At 38.8% G+C, this 21,848-nt stretch overlaps 1 protein-coding gene across 1 annotated transcript in view; it reads right to left on the bottom strand.

Annotated features, from left to right (window-relative positions):
- LOC140325971 (guanine nucleotide-binding protein subunit alpha-14) overlaps positions 1-20,917 on the bottom strand; it is a 73,210-nt gene extending 52,293 nt beyond the window's left edge. The window contains exon 1 of the mRNA XM_072404115.1: positions 20,317-20,917. Coding sequence (XP_072260216.1) covers positions 20,317-20,437 — 121 coding nt within the window. The 5' untranslated portion in view covers positions 20,438-20,917. The remainder of the gene's footprint in view (positions 1-20,316) is intronic.
- Positions 20,918-21,848: the final 931 nt, after the last annotated feature.

Here is a 21,848-nt window from a genome sequence, read left to right as displayed (position 1 = left end):
GGCAAGGTAAGAAGGAAGAATTAGAAAGGAAGCTTGGGGCTGGGGAGTAACATGCCTGCAGCTTTAGGAAAGTAAAAATGGGGACCTGAGATCAGCTTTCAATAAGGTTTTCCAAAATATTTTAAAGATAATAAAATGTTGCATGTACAACTCTTTTTGAGCAATGTATATTTCTGGTACAGTTCTGTGTCCCCTCCACTACATCCAAGAAGCTGCTGAACCTGGAACAACAAAGTTGTTACGCGCCCAAAAGTCAGTCAAAACTCTGCCTATCATACAGAATCTCTGATGCAGCACGATGGAGCCCTCAAAGAAAAATAATTCAGCTGACAAGTAAACCATATCAAAAGTTTGAAACCAGCATAGTAAGCAGTTCCAAACAAACAGTGTTACCACCATAAATACAGCTTTATTTATAGTTATATATCAATACCCAATGTCTGTGTGCATTAGAGATGGACAATATCTCTGTGCTGCTGAAAGTCTTTATCAGCTTTTAACCACAACACTGTGCACCACTCATCATCCTCAATTTGGCTAAATGTTCCCTGGATTAGTATTTATTACAGCAGTTTTTACACAGATTTACCCACGTGTAACACACAGTCTACATGTGACCTGTGATAATATATCACTTCAATCGGAAGATGTGGTGGTTGGATGTCACTGCCTACCTGACGTAGATACTCACTTGTAGCTGTCTGATGATAAAGGGGCCAGAAGAGGATGGCATTAAATGACTAGAACAAGAGCCATTGCAGTGGTGGACACAATTATACATACATACACAAAATTAACACAAATCTATTTAATAACATTTTATTAATGCTGTTGCAGACGTGAGTTTGTTTACAGCCTGTCATTGTCCTGCCATAGTACTTAGTGAAATTAGTACAAAATAAACCTGCAAAACACAACTCCAACTCATTTATTTTTAATTTATTAATTGGCTACTTCCTATACTGATTAAAAGCATAGAACATACAACGAGTGAGGTGTTAAAATATTCAGATCTTTTGCAACAACACTTAAAAATAAGCTCAGGTGCCTCCCGTTTCTCGATCAATGCTGAGATGTTTCTACACCCTGATTGGAGTCCACCTTTGGTAAAATTAATTTATTTGACATGATTTGGAAGTACACACATCTCTCTATTGAAGAGATATGCTGACAATGTATATCAGAGCAAAAGCCAAGCCATGAGGTCAAAGGAACTGCCTGCAGAGCTCAGACAGAAGGTTGTTACAAAGTACAGGTCTGGGGAAAACTAGAAATACATTTCTGCTGCACTGATGGCTACCAAGAACACAGTGGCCTCCATAATTCTCAAATGGAGAAAGTTTAAAGTTCAAAATTCTGTTTTCTTTTTTCCATTATAGGATAGAGTGTAGATTAAGGGGGTAAAAAAACGATCTAAACTATTGTAACATTAGGCTGTAACATAACAAAATAGAAAAAGCGTAGAAGAACATCTGAATACTTTCTGAAGCCACTGTATATGCAGTCTTGAAGGCTGCGGCAAATTTCCACAGCGTTTTTATCTGCTGATCACAGAGACAGCTTGTGGAAGACAACCGTGAAAACCTCTTACCCATTCACATGTTAAATTATGTAAGATTTTATTGACTGGATTTATGTACATTTTAGGCTAACCATATACAATTGGGATGACTTTGTATCAATAACCTAAAAAGTAAGAATTATTATCAGAGCAAAACCCAAGCCATGCCACTGCGCATCCTCCAGTTTTATTAGTCACAATGCATTATACAAAAGGATAGGTGTCTTTGATATTATATGACTGGCAAATGCCATGTTGTCCAATTCAGCACAAGAGAATTGTTGCACAGCTTTAGGCCTTCATTGATCAGGACATCAGGAATTCATCTGTTTCCCTCTCATTAGTATTGGGTCTAAATCTATACGGAAAAGTCTGGGTCATAAGACCCAATAGTTGTCAGGGCCAAGATCACTACTACACTGTTACTAATTAGGTATCACAGGCTGAACATTAACCATACAATCATTGCAGTCTGCCACAATTATGGCAATATGTCTATAAAAAGTTGGAGAAAACAAAATTTTCTGGGCAGAGGTTTTGAAAAAAGTGAATTCACTTGGTTCGGCAAAATTATTATGCGTTGTGAGTAGCCAAATGTGCCATTTAAACTGAAACATCTGTATTAAAATATTAATGCAAAAACACTGCATATTCAATAATTCCAATACATTTTCTTGTGGCTGGTGTGCATAAATGTTGTAACTTTCTATTATCAAGCAATGGTTGCCTAATTTTTTCGAGGCTAGGGCTGCAAGAAATACCCCATCTTTCACGGATGACTACATTCTGCCTGCCAACAATAGCCAATATATGTAAAAGTGTAAGCTAAATTATTTGCTTTAAACAGGTTTTGGAGATGAATTTGAAGAATAAGGATCCACATATTTCCATGTTTTATTTTAGTGTCCTGTATGCTTGATTTGTATAATTTGCATACAGTTGTAAATACACATGTTTGAGTATCTATTGTCATTAACAAATTCAAAGAGGGATGAGGATATGTGCCTCAGCTTTTACACCTTGGCAAACATTTTTTTCACAAAGAAATGCAAAACTATATACATATTCAATTATACAGGTGTCACGACTACAGCTTACTTTTATGACATGAAGACATGGTACATACCTATATATGGGTTCACAACACAGATCTATATTGTCCACGCCTTTTTAAATTTATTCTGCTTATATAGAACAATCAAAACAAAAAAGATGAGTCACTTAAACCTTAAATTTAGAATAAATACATTAAAATTAGGAAATGTATTTCTTTGCAAGTTGCAACATTAAGAGGTGTTGGTATTAATTTCAAATTAAGGGCCAAACCACAAATTGGGAACCACCACCAACCATACTGAAGTAAACACTTGCCGTGCTTTGTGATCTTTCTCATGTATTTAGACATTAAGACTTTATACAACACATTTCAATGCACAAAAATATGTGTACACTAATGCAAGCAAAGGTGGGAATGGGCCCTGGGTTCATGGAGTTCAAAGAGACTATTACATTGCCAAGTAGCCCTGGATTTTTTACAGGTTAAATTACCAGGATCAGAGCGGACTTTTTTTAAAATTGATTTACAAAAGACAAAAGTCGTTGAGCAGCAAGAATATGTTGGCCTGCATCTGATTAAACAATAAATGCAAAACTTGCTGGATTCGGGTTTCAAATAGGTAGGCTTATAAAGATGATAAATATTTCTGACCACCTGCATTCAATAAAAAATCGTTTAAATCCTTTATTACTGCCAATACTATCTATACCAGTGCTCAACCCAGAAATTTTTTTAAGCCAGGTGGGAAGAAATTGTAGGTGGGTGGCATTGTGACCAAACTCTTCAGTAAACACCCAAAAACAGCCGGGTGGGTGCTGAACAGTGCCGGGTGGTGCGCCCAGCTAAAAGGGCCTGGGGAGAACCCTGTATACCTTCATAAATCAGCCCAAGATGGGTTTTACTGCTCCTTTGACTTCTATAATTGCTATAATAACTCTGAATTTAACTCTGAATTTTATTTATTGTATATCTATGAATGTGAGCGTACACATTAATTAGGTATATACAGAATATGTACTTACTTCATTGTAACACTGAACCCTAAGAAGGCACCAGAATGAAGTAAAACACTTTGAATTTGTATGATTTATATTTTGATTACAACAAAACCTGGTAAAATCATAAAGATATTTTGGGGTCTATGCCCCATTATCAGATCAAATGCCTAAAATAATAAAAAATATTTCAAAAATAAAAAAACAGGAAGACCATTGATGATTCATTAAATAAAAAAAAAACTGCATTAAAAGCTGTCACAGTCAATCTTGATAACATTGTGTAGAGGTAACAAATGCTGCAAAGCACAATTAAAATCCACTCTTAAAAAAATAGAGAAATGGCAGCAATCATTGTGAAAGCTCCACAAATCTTAGTTTTATAGAAAAAAAATATTTAATGTTGGAGGGAAAAGAATGTAAAATCTTGTTTGAACTACCAAACGTGGGAGATTTTTTAGAGATGGTAGCTTGATTATTTATAAGTAATTTTAGAGAAGTTCAAAATTTTACATACATCAATCATTTATGGGGAACCTTATGTTCAGCAGCACATCACAAAAAGTACACTGACCTGGGCAAGATATTTTTAGCAGGTCAACCCCTTATATATCCCAAAACTTCTAAACATGGCAATTTTTAAATCCTCTCCAAGAAAAAGTATCTGAAAGAGATTCAAGAGCCAAAAAAACTAGTGCTTGGTGTCACACCATATTGGAGAAGATGACAGAAGACTCACTCGGGACTACCACTCAGGAAGTTGTCTATCACGGAGAGAAATTATACACTTCCAGAAGAGTAGAGGGCTATGATGTGAAAGGACTGGAGGGTTATAGAACTAACACATATTGGAGAATTCAAATTTATTTGCTAGACCCACCAACTTGAGAGGCACAAAAAAGGGAAATAAGAAATATTTTTTTATTGCCGGTGTTGGTACCGTGTTTCCCCAAAAATAAGACACTGTCTTATATTTTTTTGGGCTTCCAAAAACACACTAGGTCTTATTTTCAGGGTAGGTCTTATATACTTTTTTTAATGAAAAAAAACACTTACCATATTCATGTAGAACAATGTACATTTGAGAGTTTTATATGGTGACCCAATTGTAAATTAAACTCTTCATTGATTCATTGCTACCGGTATTGGTTACTGAATTCAGCATTTCTCTTCTTGCACTGTTACTGTATTAAATCAGCCAGCTTGTCCTTACAAACCTAAAATCAGCACAAAATGTGGCTGGGGCAATGATTGCTCACATTTTTATTTTTTTTATTTTTTTTTATACCGTAATTGTGCTGGTTAAAATAAAATAAAAAAACTTACCTTATCAGAAGACGCGAGCCGAGTTCCTGGCTTCTGACAGGCGAAGTGCATGTAATATCACTCCGCCTGTGACAGGAGCCGGAACTACAAGGCAAGCATCGGCTTGTGCGGCTCCGGAGTGTGTACGCCCGCTGTCTCCCGCTCGGTGAGTATTTTTTTTTTTTTCTACTAGGTCTTATTTTCGGGGTAGGTCTTATATTAGGGCAGGTTGGGGGAAAGTGCTAGGTCTTATTTTCGGGGTAGGTCTTATTTTCGGGGAAACACGTAGCTTTCTCCACTTCCTGTCCTGGTGAACAAATAGGAAAATAAAAAAGTCACCATTTCTCCCCACTTTTTGCAAAATAAACAAAGATCCCAAAACTCATGTGGAGTTCCACTTTATACTGAGAACCCAGCCAGATGATGCATACCACCACATCCTTTACACAACTACCCCGGGCAACAAATGACAGAATTGTTCCTAAACTTACTTGTAAAAGAAGTGGTGGTGTTCTCTCATTAATTCTATTTCCAATCTGAAAAAAATCAGTACCGTACCAGATCACCTATACCAGCTCACCCCTTAAGACCATATCATGGGAATTAGAAAAGATAAACATATTACACTATTGATAAATGATGATATAACCGTTATATATGACCTATATATACAGTAATACAACTAATTACTTGGCCACATAACCAGCCCATTATAGCCTGCAACCAAGGTGACATCAGTAGAAAAAGGAAAGAAGCAGGTGGAACGAAGTGCAAAATTAAATTATGTAAAATTACCTGTCCTGAGATTTAGCTCTCCCTAATTTTTCTGTAGTAGACATCAGGGTAGTGGGGTCATTAGTTCAATGCTTCTAATACTTGGGCTTTATACTTTGTCGTCCTGGTATTTTCTCAGTGGAATAAGCTGCTGCAAACTTTGCTTCATTTCATTAGAAAACAGCAGCAACATATAACCGCAAGCAAACTAAACTAGCGGTACCACCGTGCTCAGAGCATAGTTCTCAGAAGGTTTGGACCTTGGAAATAGACATGGTAAAATTAATTTACAGAAAACACTTCAATGTTCTCCACCTTTTAGCTTGGCACTTTTCAGTAACCACCTTGCTGTTTTTGGGTGGCTTCTGAAAAGTTGGGTCATGATAGAGGGGCGGCCACCTGCCCACAGCTACTTCCCACCCAGCTTAAAAAAATTTCTGCAGAGAACACTGGACTTGGTTCCTGCAGTTCTTTCCAGCTCTATTTGCTAGGGTTTCTCTTTAGGTTAAATTTATATTTCATATACTATGCACTTATTGAGTATCAGCAAGCTTTGAACACAGAGTTTGTGCACGTGTTTAGGGGGGTTTTTAACATAGCAAGCCGCACAATTCACCTTTGTCATACCACAATACATGCTGTGAGATGTTTAAGAACAAAAAAAGAATGCGGAAAAAAAAAAAATGAAAGCATGCATTGACATAGAATACTAATAACGCAAGCTCATGGGTGAAAGGGTTTGTTAAACTGGCTTAGAGCCATAAAATGTAGGAAGAACATATGGCCCCAAAAAAATACCTCTTTGACATGTCTGATTTACAGCTTTGTGTCACAGGTGGTATCACAAGAGGGCAAAGTGGTGAGTAGACAAACTGCTGAATCAGGTGGCTTAAAACCCACTATTCCGAATATACTAATATAAACTGGACATTACCTAAAAATAAATTGTCCTTCTATTCAGACAAACAATGGCATAAGTAGTACAAGTAATTTTTCAATACTCCAGGGCACAGACATTAACCCATGCAGTCAGTGAAGACATTTTAAGGACACGAGTGGCAAACAAAAATACTCAATGTCAAGTGATTTAAGCACCACATGTTTTTGGTCAAATGAAACAAACAGGCCAGGAGTTTTCTTTTTTTACTAGCACAATGATAGATAAGGCATGTTGAGGAAAAATAACTTCAGAATATATCTAAATAATTTGCTTGAAAACAGACAATGCAAAATAATATATATATATATATATATATATATATATATATATATATATATATATATATACACACACACACACACACACACACACACACACACACAAACCTCACTTTTGGAGTATTTATGTGCAGCTACATATTATACAACAGAAATATATTACAATATGAAAATTAAATAACAAACAGGGTTCACAAAGCAGAAGAATCTTAGACATGGAAAGCTCTGATTATTCTGTTAGTTAAAACATTAACAAATTGTAAAGAACATAAATGTTAATAAACTCCATACACTGACTTATCAGTGACTTGTCTGTCACATTTGTACATCACATACAAACAGATATACGCTACACTAGGCCAGAACCCCAGATGCTAAACACTGGTTTTAAAGACAGAGTAAGTGAGCCTCCACCAAGGGCTTCAACATAGAATACTGAATCAATAAGTAATCATTTAAATACACAAGAAAAAACTGAGAAGGAAGTGAAGACATTTCCCTATTAGAAAATAAAACATTACAGAGTTTCTAACTCTTCCCCATTTCATTATCCCAATCATCACCTCTGGGCTACAGTGCTTCACAGTTGGTACGAAGGGTTAGTGCCGATATGAAGTGTTTGGCTTTTACGAAACATAGTGCTGTACATTACGGTCAAACATTTCCACTTTGTCCTCATCTGTCCAAAGGACTCTGTTTCAGGTGTCTTGTAATTTGTTGAACTCTGTCACTCTAGTTCACATTATTTGGAAATGACCTTATAACCCTTCCCAGGGGATTGGGCAAAGAAAAATGCTTCTCCAAGATCATTGCTGAGGTCTTTGCTGCTTGGCATTGTGTGAACACACATCTGAATGCGCCAGACCAGTAAACTGCCAAAACTAATTAATGAAGTGCATTTGATTAGCAGGGCCTAGCTGCTACTTACCCATGCAAATCCAACAAAAGGGTGCACTTAATTTTTCATGCAGTTTCTTCATTTTGACTTGGTCTTTGTTCACTAATGATACAGTGTAAACAAACAATATACTTTTTTATTATAAATATTGTAATTTATTTTTATTTTTACACACAAACCACCACACATATCAATGTGCTGTGACACACAACGGTAGATAAAGGGTTGAAGCAGAATTTTTCATTTATTATAGATTTATTTTTAAATGTAAATGCAACATACAGAGAGATCTCACTGACTGCTCATGGTAAATAAACCACCGTACATTTTTAACTTTTACAGGTTAAGATGCAGACACCACGGACAGCTTTTCATGAATTCCAACTATGTAAGTTACACTTCAACCATTATGGTTCACTACAAAGGTACCTAATATTGCACAGGAAAGGAGAAAATGTGTAATATAGGAAATACAAAACAGAATGTATAAATGATAGACAAGGGTATGAAAATCAGAAAAAAATGGCAAAACATTATCAGTGCTGCTGAAGCATAGAAAGAGGAGGAAATGGCCTAATCAGTTAAGAAAAGAGACAAAACTTTTTGTGTATATCAGTGACAGGAAGAAAAGATACAAGGAGATCACAAAAATGAAAACATGCAAAAATACTTATGGTGATCATACACTAGTACAGGCATTTTTAATAGATTAGCCATGGCATGTATTCCAGGTAAATACTAAATGTTTACCTAGATGTGTGTATTCAATTGATTAACATCATTTTTAGCATAGGTGCAGAAATACAAATATTTCCCTGGAAGTAGGGCTACCTCTTCACAGAAAAGATAAAATGTTTGTTGAAACGTAAGAAGCAGTTTGGAAGGCTGTAAAACGTTTTTCAAAAATACAAGGACAAGTTTCATTAAAAGTGTTAAGGTCTACCTACCTGTTACTACTAAAAAAACTCTCTAATGAAAATGTTCCCTAGCTTAGTACTGCATCTGTACTTGTGCAGGCACCTTGTTGGCACAGGAGGTACAACCCTACACTTCAGGGTAAGTTTGTGTGAAAAACACCATGACAGCAGAATAGTTCACTCAGTTCACAGTCATGCCTCTCACACATTGGGCCCGATTTATTAACCTCCTGGGCGGTTAATTTCTGTCCAGATTTATATGTATAAAAGCGGTACATTGTCTTTCATGAAAATGTGTTTTACATTGTAGGCCTATAATTCTTAGACATAACTCACTGAAATATGTCCGATTTTTAATAATAAACTTTAAATAAAAAAAACTGCTGAAACTACTGAAACCTGTAATATAACTGTACAGTAGCATATATATATATATATATATATATATATATATATATATATATATATATATACACACACACACACACACATACAATTATGAATACTTTGTATTGAATTTCCCGTCATGCACCCTCGCACGAACCAACGTCACTGGCAATTCCTGGGGAACTTCAGCGCTTTGAACAGTGCGCGGGGACAGATCAGAGGAAGAGGATGTGGCCTGAGGATGGTATCCAACGGGCAGGACACCTATTGGACTATGTAAGTAATATTTTTTTATGTTTTTAGCTACCCTGGGTGTGGCTCGGGGTTAACGCTTTCAGCATGTTTTTTTTTTTACGCCAAGCCACACTCAGGCTTACCGCCAGGGAGGTTAAAGCTCTCCAAGACTGAAGAAGATAGACTTTCATTGGAGAACTTGGGTGATCCAGCAAACCTGGATAGATATGATCCAGAAGTGAAAACAATTACAGTGTTTTACGCAGCCCCTTTTAGCTGGGCACACCACCTACCACTTTTCAGTAACCAACTGGCTTTTTTTGAGTGCATATTTTAGAGTTTGGTCACAACACAGGGGCTGCCACCCACCTACAATTTCTTCCCACCCAACTAAAAATAAAATTCTGGGTTAAACACTGATTTACCAACTGATAGCAAATGATTTTTAAAGAAATTCATCCTAGGTTTGCTGCATCACCCAGGTTCTCCTATGAAAGTCTATCTTCTCCAAGTCTGGAGAGCTTTAATAAATCAAGACCACTGTATCACACCAAAAGTGAATTTAAACATACTTGGGACAAACAGATTTATGCTATATTAAGCATATCTAAGCTAAGATTGGTTTGTGTAGTTTAGAGCACACTCACCATGTGCTTTTAAAAAATGCCTACAAATACGCACAACACAATAATGGCCAACTGAAAAGGGTAATAATTAACATAATTCAATGCTTCACCACAAATATGCTGGCGCAGAAATGGTAACGTGCTGCTTGTATAACATAAATTGCAAGCAAGAATGCAAACTAGAAAAGTATGTGAAGTGACTGCTCCTGAGAATGCCCAAGGCATCATGTTTTATTACATAAATACATGACCATAAACTAAGGAGCTGAATTTTGAAAGGAAAACACCATTGTCCATTTTCAGTTAGAAACACTGTTGCTAGCAGAAGGAAGGAATGCACAGTATAAACATTATATTCAAATTTTAATTCAGTTCTTAAAGCGCATCTAAAGCCCAAAACAAAACTGCCAGAAAAACTTCTCATACATCTTGTGTTTAGTGTAGCCTAGGTACTAAACCTGGTGGAGGATTCTACAAGTGGATACAAAGTAATACAAATATTAGAAAAGGTACATCTGCCAGTACAAATAATAGAGTGAAAACATGGAGGAGCCTAAAACTCCTTAAACCCAGAACATAATAATAGGTAATATGTTCTGTCACTTACAAAGCCTGGCCTTACCCTCCCCCACAACTATGCCCACTGGTACAATTAGAAGATCCATGGGCTAATGGTAAGGAATAACAAGGGAGTGCATTGTGGCTACTTCTACTACTTTAATCAAATCCCCCAATGGGAAAATTAACCCACAGAAGTTACATCATTATCTAAAGACCGGTACAGTCTTTTGATACCGACAGAAAAGAAAAAAAGACACCAGCCACCTTTCTCAGCTGCAGGACTAAGCTGTCACTTAGATTGCACAGGTGTGACTGGGCAAGTACCAAGCCATGGTGTATCGTTCCTTATCATGCCTTTTACCAAACAATAACACAAAAGCTGAAATCACTTGCACGTTACTCGAGGAACGTCCCTTAGATGAATCCAGACTTCACTCATTGGGTCTGATTTATTAAAGCTCTCCAAGGATGGAGAGTATACACACCATAAATCCTGGGATCTGACCCAGGATTCAAAACATTTGCTATCAAATTTAAATAAATCCATTCCAGGTGTGCTGGATCACCCAGCTTCACTGATGAAAGTGTATACTCTCCAGCTTTGGAGAACTTTAATAAATCAGGCCCATTAGATCAGACATAATGGAGTCCTGGGAAGACCATGGAATGAAACAAGTCCTTTAAAGTTTTACTCTAGGCAAAAGTTTATTTACGTATTTCAAAGAATAGGCAAACAATAAAACCTTTGCCAGATTTAATATGTTGGTGTCTATGCTGGAGAGATTAACTATCCCTATTCACTGAGATATCAGTAACAGATTACATATTTTTATATAGCTATTTGAGTTATCTTCACCTACTATCCTGACAACTTTTTTCCACCAAAAACGTGAAAAGAATCCCTAAAAGTGAACGATTTTCTCCAACAGACTGTCAGTGAGCCTAAGTGTGTTGCACATGTTACATTCATTTTGAATAACACCCCAATTAATTAGGGTAATGCAGCTCCAACACACATGCATTGCATTGGGCAGGAATGCTCTACTGTGCAAGTCTGGTATAGTGAATTACCACGTCTATGTATTTGAAGGTAAAGGGAAAGCCTGGGGTGGCAAATTAGTTTGCTATAGCTTGTAGTTGATTTGAGTTATATTCACAGTTATAAATACATTTAAAAAAAACTATTTTCAGAAGTGGAGACATTTTCTGAAATATGAGGCTATTTTTTTTTTTTTTTTTTTTTTGCTGTTTTGCATACTTAGATTGCAAGGAAGGACTAATCATAGTGAACTTAAAACATAACTGGTTGCTTCACAAATTCATGCATTTTCCTAACTATGATTTTGTTTACCAAAAAGTTGCATTATTTTTTATGTTTTAATTAGGACATGTTCCTGCGGAACTTTGTAATTAACTAAATAAAAAAAAAAAAAAAAAAAAAAAAGGTTGCTGGCTATCTTTTCACAAGTCTCCATGAAAATATAGTAAATTAATTTTGGTAATCTGTACTGCTGATCTCTGTTCTCTTCACAGTCGCCTCCTTGTGCACTATATACACTCCAGCAGAAGCTGCATGTCATTGCCCGGAGTTGGCTTCCATACAGGAAAAACAACAGAACATGCCTATATAATGAGAATCAGCATCAAAAGTGTATGTAATGCACCCCAGTTCCCAAAAAGTTGGGGCTCACCATAAAATAAATAGAATGTGATAATGTACAAATAACTCAAATCTGAAAACAGTGCAAAGACAACATCCAAACTCTATGTATCAAGCAACTGACCAATAACCAATATTGAATGATTGTGATCATTGGGCCTGCAGGTGGCACAGCACTGAAAACAGGTACAACTCTGTAGTGGAAATCACTAAATGGGAAAAAAAAAAAGCTTTCCTATGAAATCATATCTCAGTAAAGAATGGAACAACCTTTTACTTTCAAAACTACAGCAACCAATCTCCCCAGAGCCAAAATTTGACGTGTTGATAAAAGGAGAGGTGACACAAAAACCGATACGATAATACATACAGAGCATCCCACAGCCAACTCAGTTAATGTACACCTGCCACATTCCAAGATCAACTGATATTTAGAAAAAGGAAAGAAAAAGGGACTTTAAGGGCAATATTTTTGTAAAAAAAACTTTTAATACAAACATTAAAACCAATGCATTACAAAACAGGATGTGCAGTACATATGTGCATGAAACATCCTCCCCTTCTCCTGTGTCACTGTCTGTAACTGCAAACCCTATTTAATGTACAGTGCTGTGTAATAGGTTAGCGCAGTGGTCCCCCGACCCCAGATTGACATCATGATGCCAGAGACACAACCTGCCCACCGCCCTGAAACTGTGATGCGTACGGCAGACGTGGTCTGTGGCCAAAGCGGGGTCCTTCTTCTGACTCCACTGGGGGTGCACCAGCCAGAGCCGTGGCCCACCTGTCAGACGGCCATGACCCGCGGAGCCGGGGACCCCTGTATTAGCGTTATATAAATACTGTTTAAATATTAATAAACCCAAAGACTTTAGTTTTTAACCCAATAAAGTATAATTGCCTTTATTACCTTCTGAAATTGTCACATTGATATGGTTCCCATTGTTTTTCAAATATATCCAGAATTTCTAAGTTATTTTCTTAAAGTGTTCAAATTGATATTTTTGAAAGAATAAAAAAAAATACAAATCCATGATGAAACTACCTACAGACATTCAGTACTGTCCATGTATACATGATCCAACAATCATGCACAATTCTATTTAGAGTATACTATGTATTAAGTAAAAAAAAAAAAAGAAACTATGTGGACTACATTCTTCTCTTCCACTTTGACTTGAATAGGAAATAATGGTGACACCCTCCCTGCCTCGGACCAAAGGTTTACTATGCTGCCTTCCCATTGTTTGAGTCTTTTGGATAAATTATAGGCTAAAAATAAATACAAATATCCCATAGCATTCCAGGGTAATGGCTATTAAAACAATATTACCTACGAGAAAGAATATGACAAATAATTGTAGATTAGATCAAATATTTGGGAGTAAGCATAATTAAAATAGCTGCAGTGATTTCACTGGAAAATTAACAGAATTTAACTTGAAGCACACTTTTCATGGCAACGTTTTTAATTTGGACCATATTCCGGAAAAGACAGCTTGGCTTGACACAAGGATTTCTAAAACCCACACATAATTCATGCAACTCCAGCTTAATATTTTTGTGTTAAGTCACCAGAAGACTGTAAGAAGTAATCAATTTCATATTTTGAAAAAGGTACATAAAAAAATGTCTTTAATATTAAAAATAACAGAAAAGAGGCTACCTTCAGCACATAAAGTGACCACCGATATATTGAGAAAACACCTACCACCTTTACTACATTAGTAATGAAAAAAATAGGGTACGAAGGTGCACAAAATGGTCCAAGAAAAATTAGATCAGGAATAGACAAATCTTTGTTGTCAGTGCAATCAGAACAACAGACCTAGAGACCGGGGCAAACCTGGTCTGATTTTTATTTTTTCATTTATATTCAAATCCTCCCATAGTCATACATAGAACTAAAAACATGATTTTTTTTTTTCTGCAAATCTACAGGCTTTTGTGATTATTAGGTCGAGTCTCATTTTGGAGAGGAACTCCAGGGTAATATGTATAATGTATACATAACCTTAGCTGCTGGGGGAAACCAGGATTGAAATAAGTGTATTACCCGGTTTATCATTCTGCAGTAAATAGGAGTAAGGTAAGTAAGGTTGCTCATCTCCAGAGTTCAGATATATCAAAGACTCATTTATTAAACACTCAACACACAAAAAAACAAACCTGAAATCCACCGCAAGTCACAGGAATCAATCAGAACTTACATAAAGTCCGAATAAAGCCCAATTAGTAATCAAGGTATTACATAAATACAAACAGGGCATAAAAAGGGCCAAATTGAATATCTGCTTTATTAGTTACATGTGCATGCATACTGCATTTTATCTCATCACTGAATTTAGGGGAAGGGGTTATCTATATGTCACCATAAGACACCCAAGTGGGAGGTCACATGGTCACCCTGCTGGATCCTTACTCAAAGCCAATGGAGTATTATTACACAGTACTTATATAGCGCTGTACAAAGCCCATAGTCAGGTCACTAGCTGTCCCTCAAAGGAGCTAACAATCTAATGCCCCTACCTCAGTTATATGGCTTTAACACAGTCCAAGGTCAATTTTGGGGGGAAGCCATTTAACCAAATTGCATGTTTTTGGGATGTCCGAGGAAACCCACACAGACACAGGGAGAACCTGCAAACTCCATGCAGATAGTGTCTTGGCCGAGATTAGAACCTGGGACTTAGCGCTGCAAAGGCCAGAGCACTTACCTCTGCCACCATGCTGCCCAATGACAGCTGTCCCAGTTAGTGGTTTAGTGATCCACCATGATGACAGGGGGTGACCGCTGTACACACTAAATTATCGCCTGAAACAATCGTAATTGTTCCCCTAAGACAACAATTTAGTGTGTCTATATAGCATAAACTTAATAACATATATGTTGATAGATAACACAGTTAAAATATTTATAGACAAATGGAGCATTTGCTGTTGTAACTATTGCAAACTATTTGAAACTTTTCCCTACCAAAAGACCAAATTATTGTATAGATATGCAGACTGAGCTATTGTAAACTAACAGGTAAACAATTTCAAGCCTATTTTTGCAATACATAGTAAACATAAAGGTCTGGTCTTGAACTCAAGATATATTGTATTCTTGGAATACAATTGTGGGAAAGAAAGTGCATCACAGCAGTGCTCTTTCTCCTGTTGAACAGTAGAACTGACCCTTTTAACAGAAGAATGTTACTTTTCCGGAAAGAGTACATCTCCAAACCAGTTGTATCAATTACAACAAACTGCTTCCCAGAAACTTTTTGGAAATGCTCTTAAAAGAAACACTGTACTTAGTTTGAAAACCATTAGATGTACTATACTTGAGAAAACTAAACAAATTTATTAAAAAAAAAATTTTTGACAGGTTAAGAATTAATAGGTTACAGTTCTGTTGGAATAAAAGGATCCCAAGCTGCAAACTAGAACACAGACACAGTAAATCTCCCCCCACAGACTAGTAATTTAGGTGCTGTTTCTGCTGGATGGGGGTATGCATAATTAGGTAGGGAAACTGAGGGTTAACAGGCAATAAGACTGTGGCAGTAGACATAGAAATGGACATACTTTTGTTACTAATCAATTAGCTGTTTAAAGTGGCCTCAAGTGCCAATGAGGTTTCTAGACTCTCAAACTTTAAAACTTACCGTACTTCCTTCCCCCACCTCCTAGATTGTAAGCTCTTCTGGGCAGGGTCCTCTCCTCTTCCTGCGTCACTGTCTGTATCTGTCTGTGTTTTGCAACACAGACAGACAGATACGCGCTGCGTAATATGTTGGCGCTATAGAAATACTGTTTAGTGGTAATAGTAGTATTTGCCAAAAAGGCAGTAGAATATAAAAAGACACAAATAACTAAATACATTAAAATATTTACTCTCTGTTGACGTGAAGATTGTAAAAACCTCTACTGTTAAGAATATTTGGTATTTAATGTAAACCAATACTAATCCCAGGCTAGGCAACTAAGAGGCAAGTGGAAGTTCTTTTGAAAGTTCTTTGCACAGGACTAAGCACCCTACTGACCCATGTGCTAAGGCAAAGGCATTATGACTGGCCTCCCAGGCAGGCCCCAGCTATAAATTATGAAAAGAGTTTGTGTGGGGAGCACTAATAACCATATCCAGCTGTGCTGTGGTCAACACGTTTTCTCTCTTTGAATATAAAATATAAAATTCTGCCAATTGTAAAATTACTCAATAAATAAGATTCCCAGTACACCCGAGTCTGCCAGAGATATGTGAGGGGTGCTTACTATACTCACATCCAGATATCTGCAGTTAAAATAAGTAAATGCATTTGCAAACCCATCTACCATGCAAAATTTGCTGGTCTGTGAAGTATCATACAATGCATGAATCCATCTGTATGATTCTACACATACCGGACAAATCTGCAGGAGGAACTGAAAATCTATAATTCACTGAACAGAATCTGCTTGATTTGTATAGGTTTAAAAATGCAGCTACAAGATATTGATAACAGTACTTCCCATTACTGCAACCTGTCCATAACCATTGACAAGTGCCATGGCATGATTGGCAGATAAATGCATACATTCTGTTGTATTGTCATGCACGTGGAGTGTAGGAGTCAGCTGGGATCCGCAAATCATCTAATAGCGTACGCACTGGATCTTTGCCTAGGTCTAACCTAAGTTTCATCAAGTTTACCCTATTTAGAAATTTCTATTCGGTGTGTGGTTGCACCAATTTGAGGAATTTAGGCTAGAATGTAAATCTGGATGTCCTCCATAGTCTAAAATAGGAATAAATTATCTATGTGCATTGTTATCAACCACTCTTACAGGCTGGACTTTCATACAGATGTAAATCCTCAGCCTATACCTTGACTGAAGTAGTGACAAGAAGTCAGACCCATGAGTCACTAATATCAACCACCACAGTGTTTGCTATATAGGAACGACATTGGGAGCTCTAGGGAAGAAGGGGTAAATATTGTCAACATTGTCCATTAATTATTAGGAGAATGAGGTGATTTATACTTAAAAAATGTAGTAAAACATAGTAAACAGATACAAATGTTTAGTAAATGTTTGTTATATTTAAACTATGGGTACTATTGGGATGCTATTATCTACCATTATCACACTAAAAATAAACATGAATCCCCTAACACAAAACAAAACCTAAAACATATATTTCCAAACCTTCAGAAGTGTGTGCTCACCCAAAGAACAACATATGGGACATACTAATACCTTGAGGAATGAAACGCAAATATGGTCAAATTCTTCAGAATAAAGCGGCAAATTCTGACTGTAGGCAGTAACTAAATAATAAAAATGGCTGTGTGCAATTATTTAACAGGTAGAAAACTGCCATAAAGTTCTGCTATTGTATAGAGTTCCTCTTTAAAGTTATGACTGTGAAATTAAGATCTACACAACTAACTTCCTGCCAGTTTTCCCAGTGGAGACAGAAGCGGCAGGAGGAAAAGTTTTTCCCTCCACAGCACTCATGTAAATTAACTGGCTAACATTCCATTCCTTTGAACGGAAGCGGAATATATTTTATATATAAGGAGAAATCTTAGTGACAATTACATGCCTCATTTCATACAAACTTGAAATGATCCCTTTTACAAAAGTGCCTTGTTCTGGAATCTGACATTATTCTCTGCCAATTTTCCTATTTGTATAAGAAGTCCGACCATAATTTACAAAAAGGCATTACATGATGAAGGGAAAGAAAATGAATCAATCCTGCCCAACGCTCCTCTGACAAAGTTCTGAGATTCCATTAAATAACAGTTAATCTAGTCGGCCTTTGCAGCACGCACTGCTAATCCTTCACTGATTAGGCCTTACTATGCACGGGGATTTCACCGACAAAGCCAACGTTGGTTGAGGAAGAATCCCAGAGGACTGGTTGAACAACACAGCCATAAAGAGATGGAGTGACAAGTGGACTTTGTAGTTGGTGCTTACAAAGCCTATATGCCAATGCAATTGCTAACGTAAACACAATTAAACCTGAAATGGGAGGATGTCATATGAAGCTAAGAAACCCTTAGCCAAGATTAGCTCATAATTGCTGTGTAGTTCTCCCGGCTTCTCCTTGCTTCTAAGCGCTTGCCCATCTCCGGCAGGCTGATGTTTAACCGGATGACACTGTATAGTCAAACATTACTCTGTACCTTGTCCTTTAAGGGGACACCAGCCAGCTGAGACAGTCATCCAAAATGTTGCTTTCTTTATCTCACTGTCAAAGTACAAAATGTGCAGGTACAAGGAAACTCCTTAGAATAAAATTCTTTTATCATCCAGCACTGTGGGAAGCAGAAGACTGTAATGCAGAATCGGTGATCAATATAGAAATACAGAAATGTAACCAACCCCAAACTGCACTGTTATCAGAGGTATTGCAGGCACATAAGAACGTAGGAAAATGCAAACCGGCCACAAACGTTACATTCACCAACAGTAAGGCCGAGTTCAGGCGAGTGTTTTTAGGCATTTAATCATCCCAAAGATCTGATAGGGCAAGAACAAATTGGAGCAGTCAACATCCCCTGTTGATTTTCAAGTGGTGTCTGAACCATTTTCATAGACAAAAGAATAAAGTTACTAAAAGTAATTTCAAGTTAAGGATTATACCAGCAGGATATCATATATCCTTTAATGCATTGCAACTAGTGCAAAATCTAGGAGGAACACAACCGCGCACAGAAAAAAAAAAACTCTTGTGAACACTCCTGGATGCCTAGATTTCAAAAGTTGTGCCCAGGGGTGGGTAACTAATACCCATCTAAACACCATAAGGAACACTGTTCTCACTGGACATGAGGTCAAGGTGCATTTAGGGGTGGCAGGGGTGTCAAACTCAAATACACAGTGGGCCAAAATTAAAAACTTAGACAAGTCGCGGGGCCAAACTTGAAACTGATTGGAGCCACGCATAGGCAGAGAGGCCGCTGGTCTATAGACGCGAGTGATGCTGCTACTACATTTCTCGGCATTAATTGCGTCCAACAGACCAATGCGGGGCCACGCATAGGCAGGGAGGCCGCTGGTCTATAGACGCGAGTGATGCCGGGAACTGTAGTAGCGGCGCTATTTTAGTACAGCGGCGGGCCAGCTTCAATTCATATTTAGGGTTCCTTCGGGGGCCAAATTTGGCACCCCTGGTTTACAGGCTTCCTCATGCCAGAGAACCATGGCCTCTGGGGGCACGGGTATACTGGGCTTATCCCAGGCAGCGGCCCCATGGAGACTGCTAGTAGCAATAATACCGCCAGCTATCACATGTGCAAACGCTGGTTCTTTAAGAAGTGGTGCAAGTGACCAAGCGGCAAGGTGCCAACCGCCAGGGGCCACACAGGTTCACAAATCTGACCCTGCCCTAAAAAAGTTTGAAATAATAACTTTATCTAGGGGTTGTGACATGACTAGGCCATCTTGCAGAATCCTGGAAGAGCCAAGGATGATACAAAAATGGACGGTTTTCCGAGCTTCCTTTTGCAACTTTCCGAATACATAGCTTTCCCCGGCTCCCTGCACCGACACAAAGTGGGGAATTTTTTACATCTCCTTGTTTTTATTCGGGGGGTGTAGGGTTGTCAGCACACTTGCAATTTCTCGCCAGGTCTGCCCTAAAATCCACCGTCACGTGAGAAATATAAAGTTATGACCTCACCACCTAAAAATCATGGTGATCTGCAAGGATATTATATCAGGGCACTGACCCAGCACACTTTTCTGGTATTGTATGGAAGCCAGGCATACCAGGATCTGGCAGAAAGGGAGCCGCCATGGCAGACGCCACATTTCCTACATGACAGGTGTACTTTAAACGTTTTGTGTCTGATCTATCTCATGAAAATGGAATGACATGAAACTTTTTGAAAACACAAGGCGGCTCATCACGCTAGGTGCATTGGTAATGACTGATCAAGGGTCAGCGCTCCATGCCTGCGTCTTGTGACCTTGTACTGATCACTATCGCTCTGTGCAAAGAAAAAACACAGCCACTCAGCCCAGGGCAGGTTGATGAATGGTTGCCATGGGAAACAGCACCTCAAGGCCTCAATTTCAGGAGACCCTGACCAGTACAAGTATGTTTGATAATTCATTAGAGGTAATTAGCAGACACTTACCCAGCAGCAGCAGTTTCAGCTCCCTGCGAGCATCCCTCTTGTCCCTGCGGAGCTTTTTTTCGATCTCAGCATTAATCCTTTGGGATTCCTTCTCCTCCGCGGACAGGCAGCACCCCGCCATCGTGCCAGAAAGGAGCGAGCAGGGAAATGTCACACCGAGAGCCCAGCGCCAGCCAGCAGCATGCACTTCCCGCACCGCCTCTGCCGCCTCTCCCGCACACCGCCTCTGCCGCCTCTCCCGCACACCGCCGCCTCCACGAGCACTGCTGGCCGCTCACAAGGCGCCTCTGCTTGTCTGCCTGCAAAAAGTTCAAGCAGCGACCCAGAGAGGAGGGAGGGGGACCTGAACAAAGCCAATGAATCCCTTGTTTCTTCCTTCCTTGCCCTGGGGAAGTTTTGCAGCCTTGCTACTCTTACGGCAGATCGCTTTCTCCTGAAGGCATGTGTGTGCTGGGATCCCGCGCTAGTATGGCGCGCACATATACCGGAGAGCTGACACGGAGCTCCTCTATTCCCAGATGGACAGGAGCCCACAAACACACAGAATGGAGGTGGGGTAGTCAGTCAGCGAATATCCAGTGAAAGCTTTCTTTTCCTGGAGTATTACAGAGGCGGGGAAAGGGCGGCTCTCTCCTCACACGTCCTCCTCCTCATGTGTGAGGGCTGGCCGCTCTCATTGTCAGAAGCTCTCCCAAAAAAAAAAAGAGAAAACTATATCACCTACTTCTCAAAATGCTGCTACAGGGGCCCCCACCATACACAGGGCCCCAAATGGCGGGAACTGGAATGCTGCACCCACCTGGCCTGGGTGTGGGCACTGAGGTAACAAGGAAGCCTGTCACTGCTGGGCACAGACCCCCATGCCAATGGTTATTGGCATTCATATTATTATTAATAAAAAGGATTTATATAGCGCTAACATATTACACAGCACTGTACATTAAAGAGGAACTGAACTAAAAACAGCAAAAATAAAAAAAAAATCCACTTACCCTCAATTCTGCAGGGCAGTCTGATCCATCCGAGGGTGTCCTTTATCCAGGCACCACCATCTTTATCTCTTCTTCCGGGTCCTTCCTACATCACCCGACCCATCACTCGCGAGATCAGATGATGTAGGATGGAAAAAAAACTGTGCATGCGTGAGATTGGCAATTTTTTTTTTCTCTGCGTGAAAAGGCTCCTGTTGCACATGCCTGAGATGCTGGGGCTCCCAAGAGCCTCCCGGGATGTGTGACGTAGGTATCCCGGACACTCTGCGCTCCAATTTATTCTCTCTAAAGGCAAACTCCGGCCTTTAGGCCCGACACGGCCTAGCCGGTAGTTCATTCGTTGCTAGCGGATCAGCTAGGGGGCATTAGGAACTACCGGAGCCAGAGCCGCTGGAGCTCCGGTGCCGCCTTCTTGCAGTGGCTCCCCTATTTACCGCGGCCAGTGTTGATAAGCGTACCTAAACTCAGAAATTTCTAAATTTATGTACCCTTTAAATAGGGGTTGCAAATGACAGACAAATACAGACAGTGACACCAGAG

The sequence above is a fragment of the Pyxicephalus adspersus genome, chromosome 3 (genome assembly GCF_032062135.1).
Source record: "Pyxicephalus adspersus chromosome 3, UCB_Pads_2.0, whole genome shotgun sequence".
Classification (NCBI taxonomy): Eukaryota; Metazoa; Chordata; class Amphibia; order Anura; family Pyxicephalidae; genus Pyxicephalus; species Pyxicephalus adspersus.
Note: the sequence above shows the minus strand (reverse complement) of the source record. Positions and strands in the feature narration are given on the sequence as shown.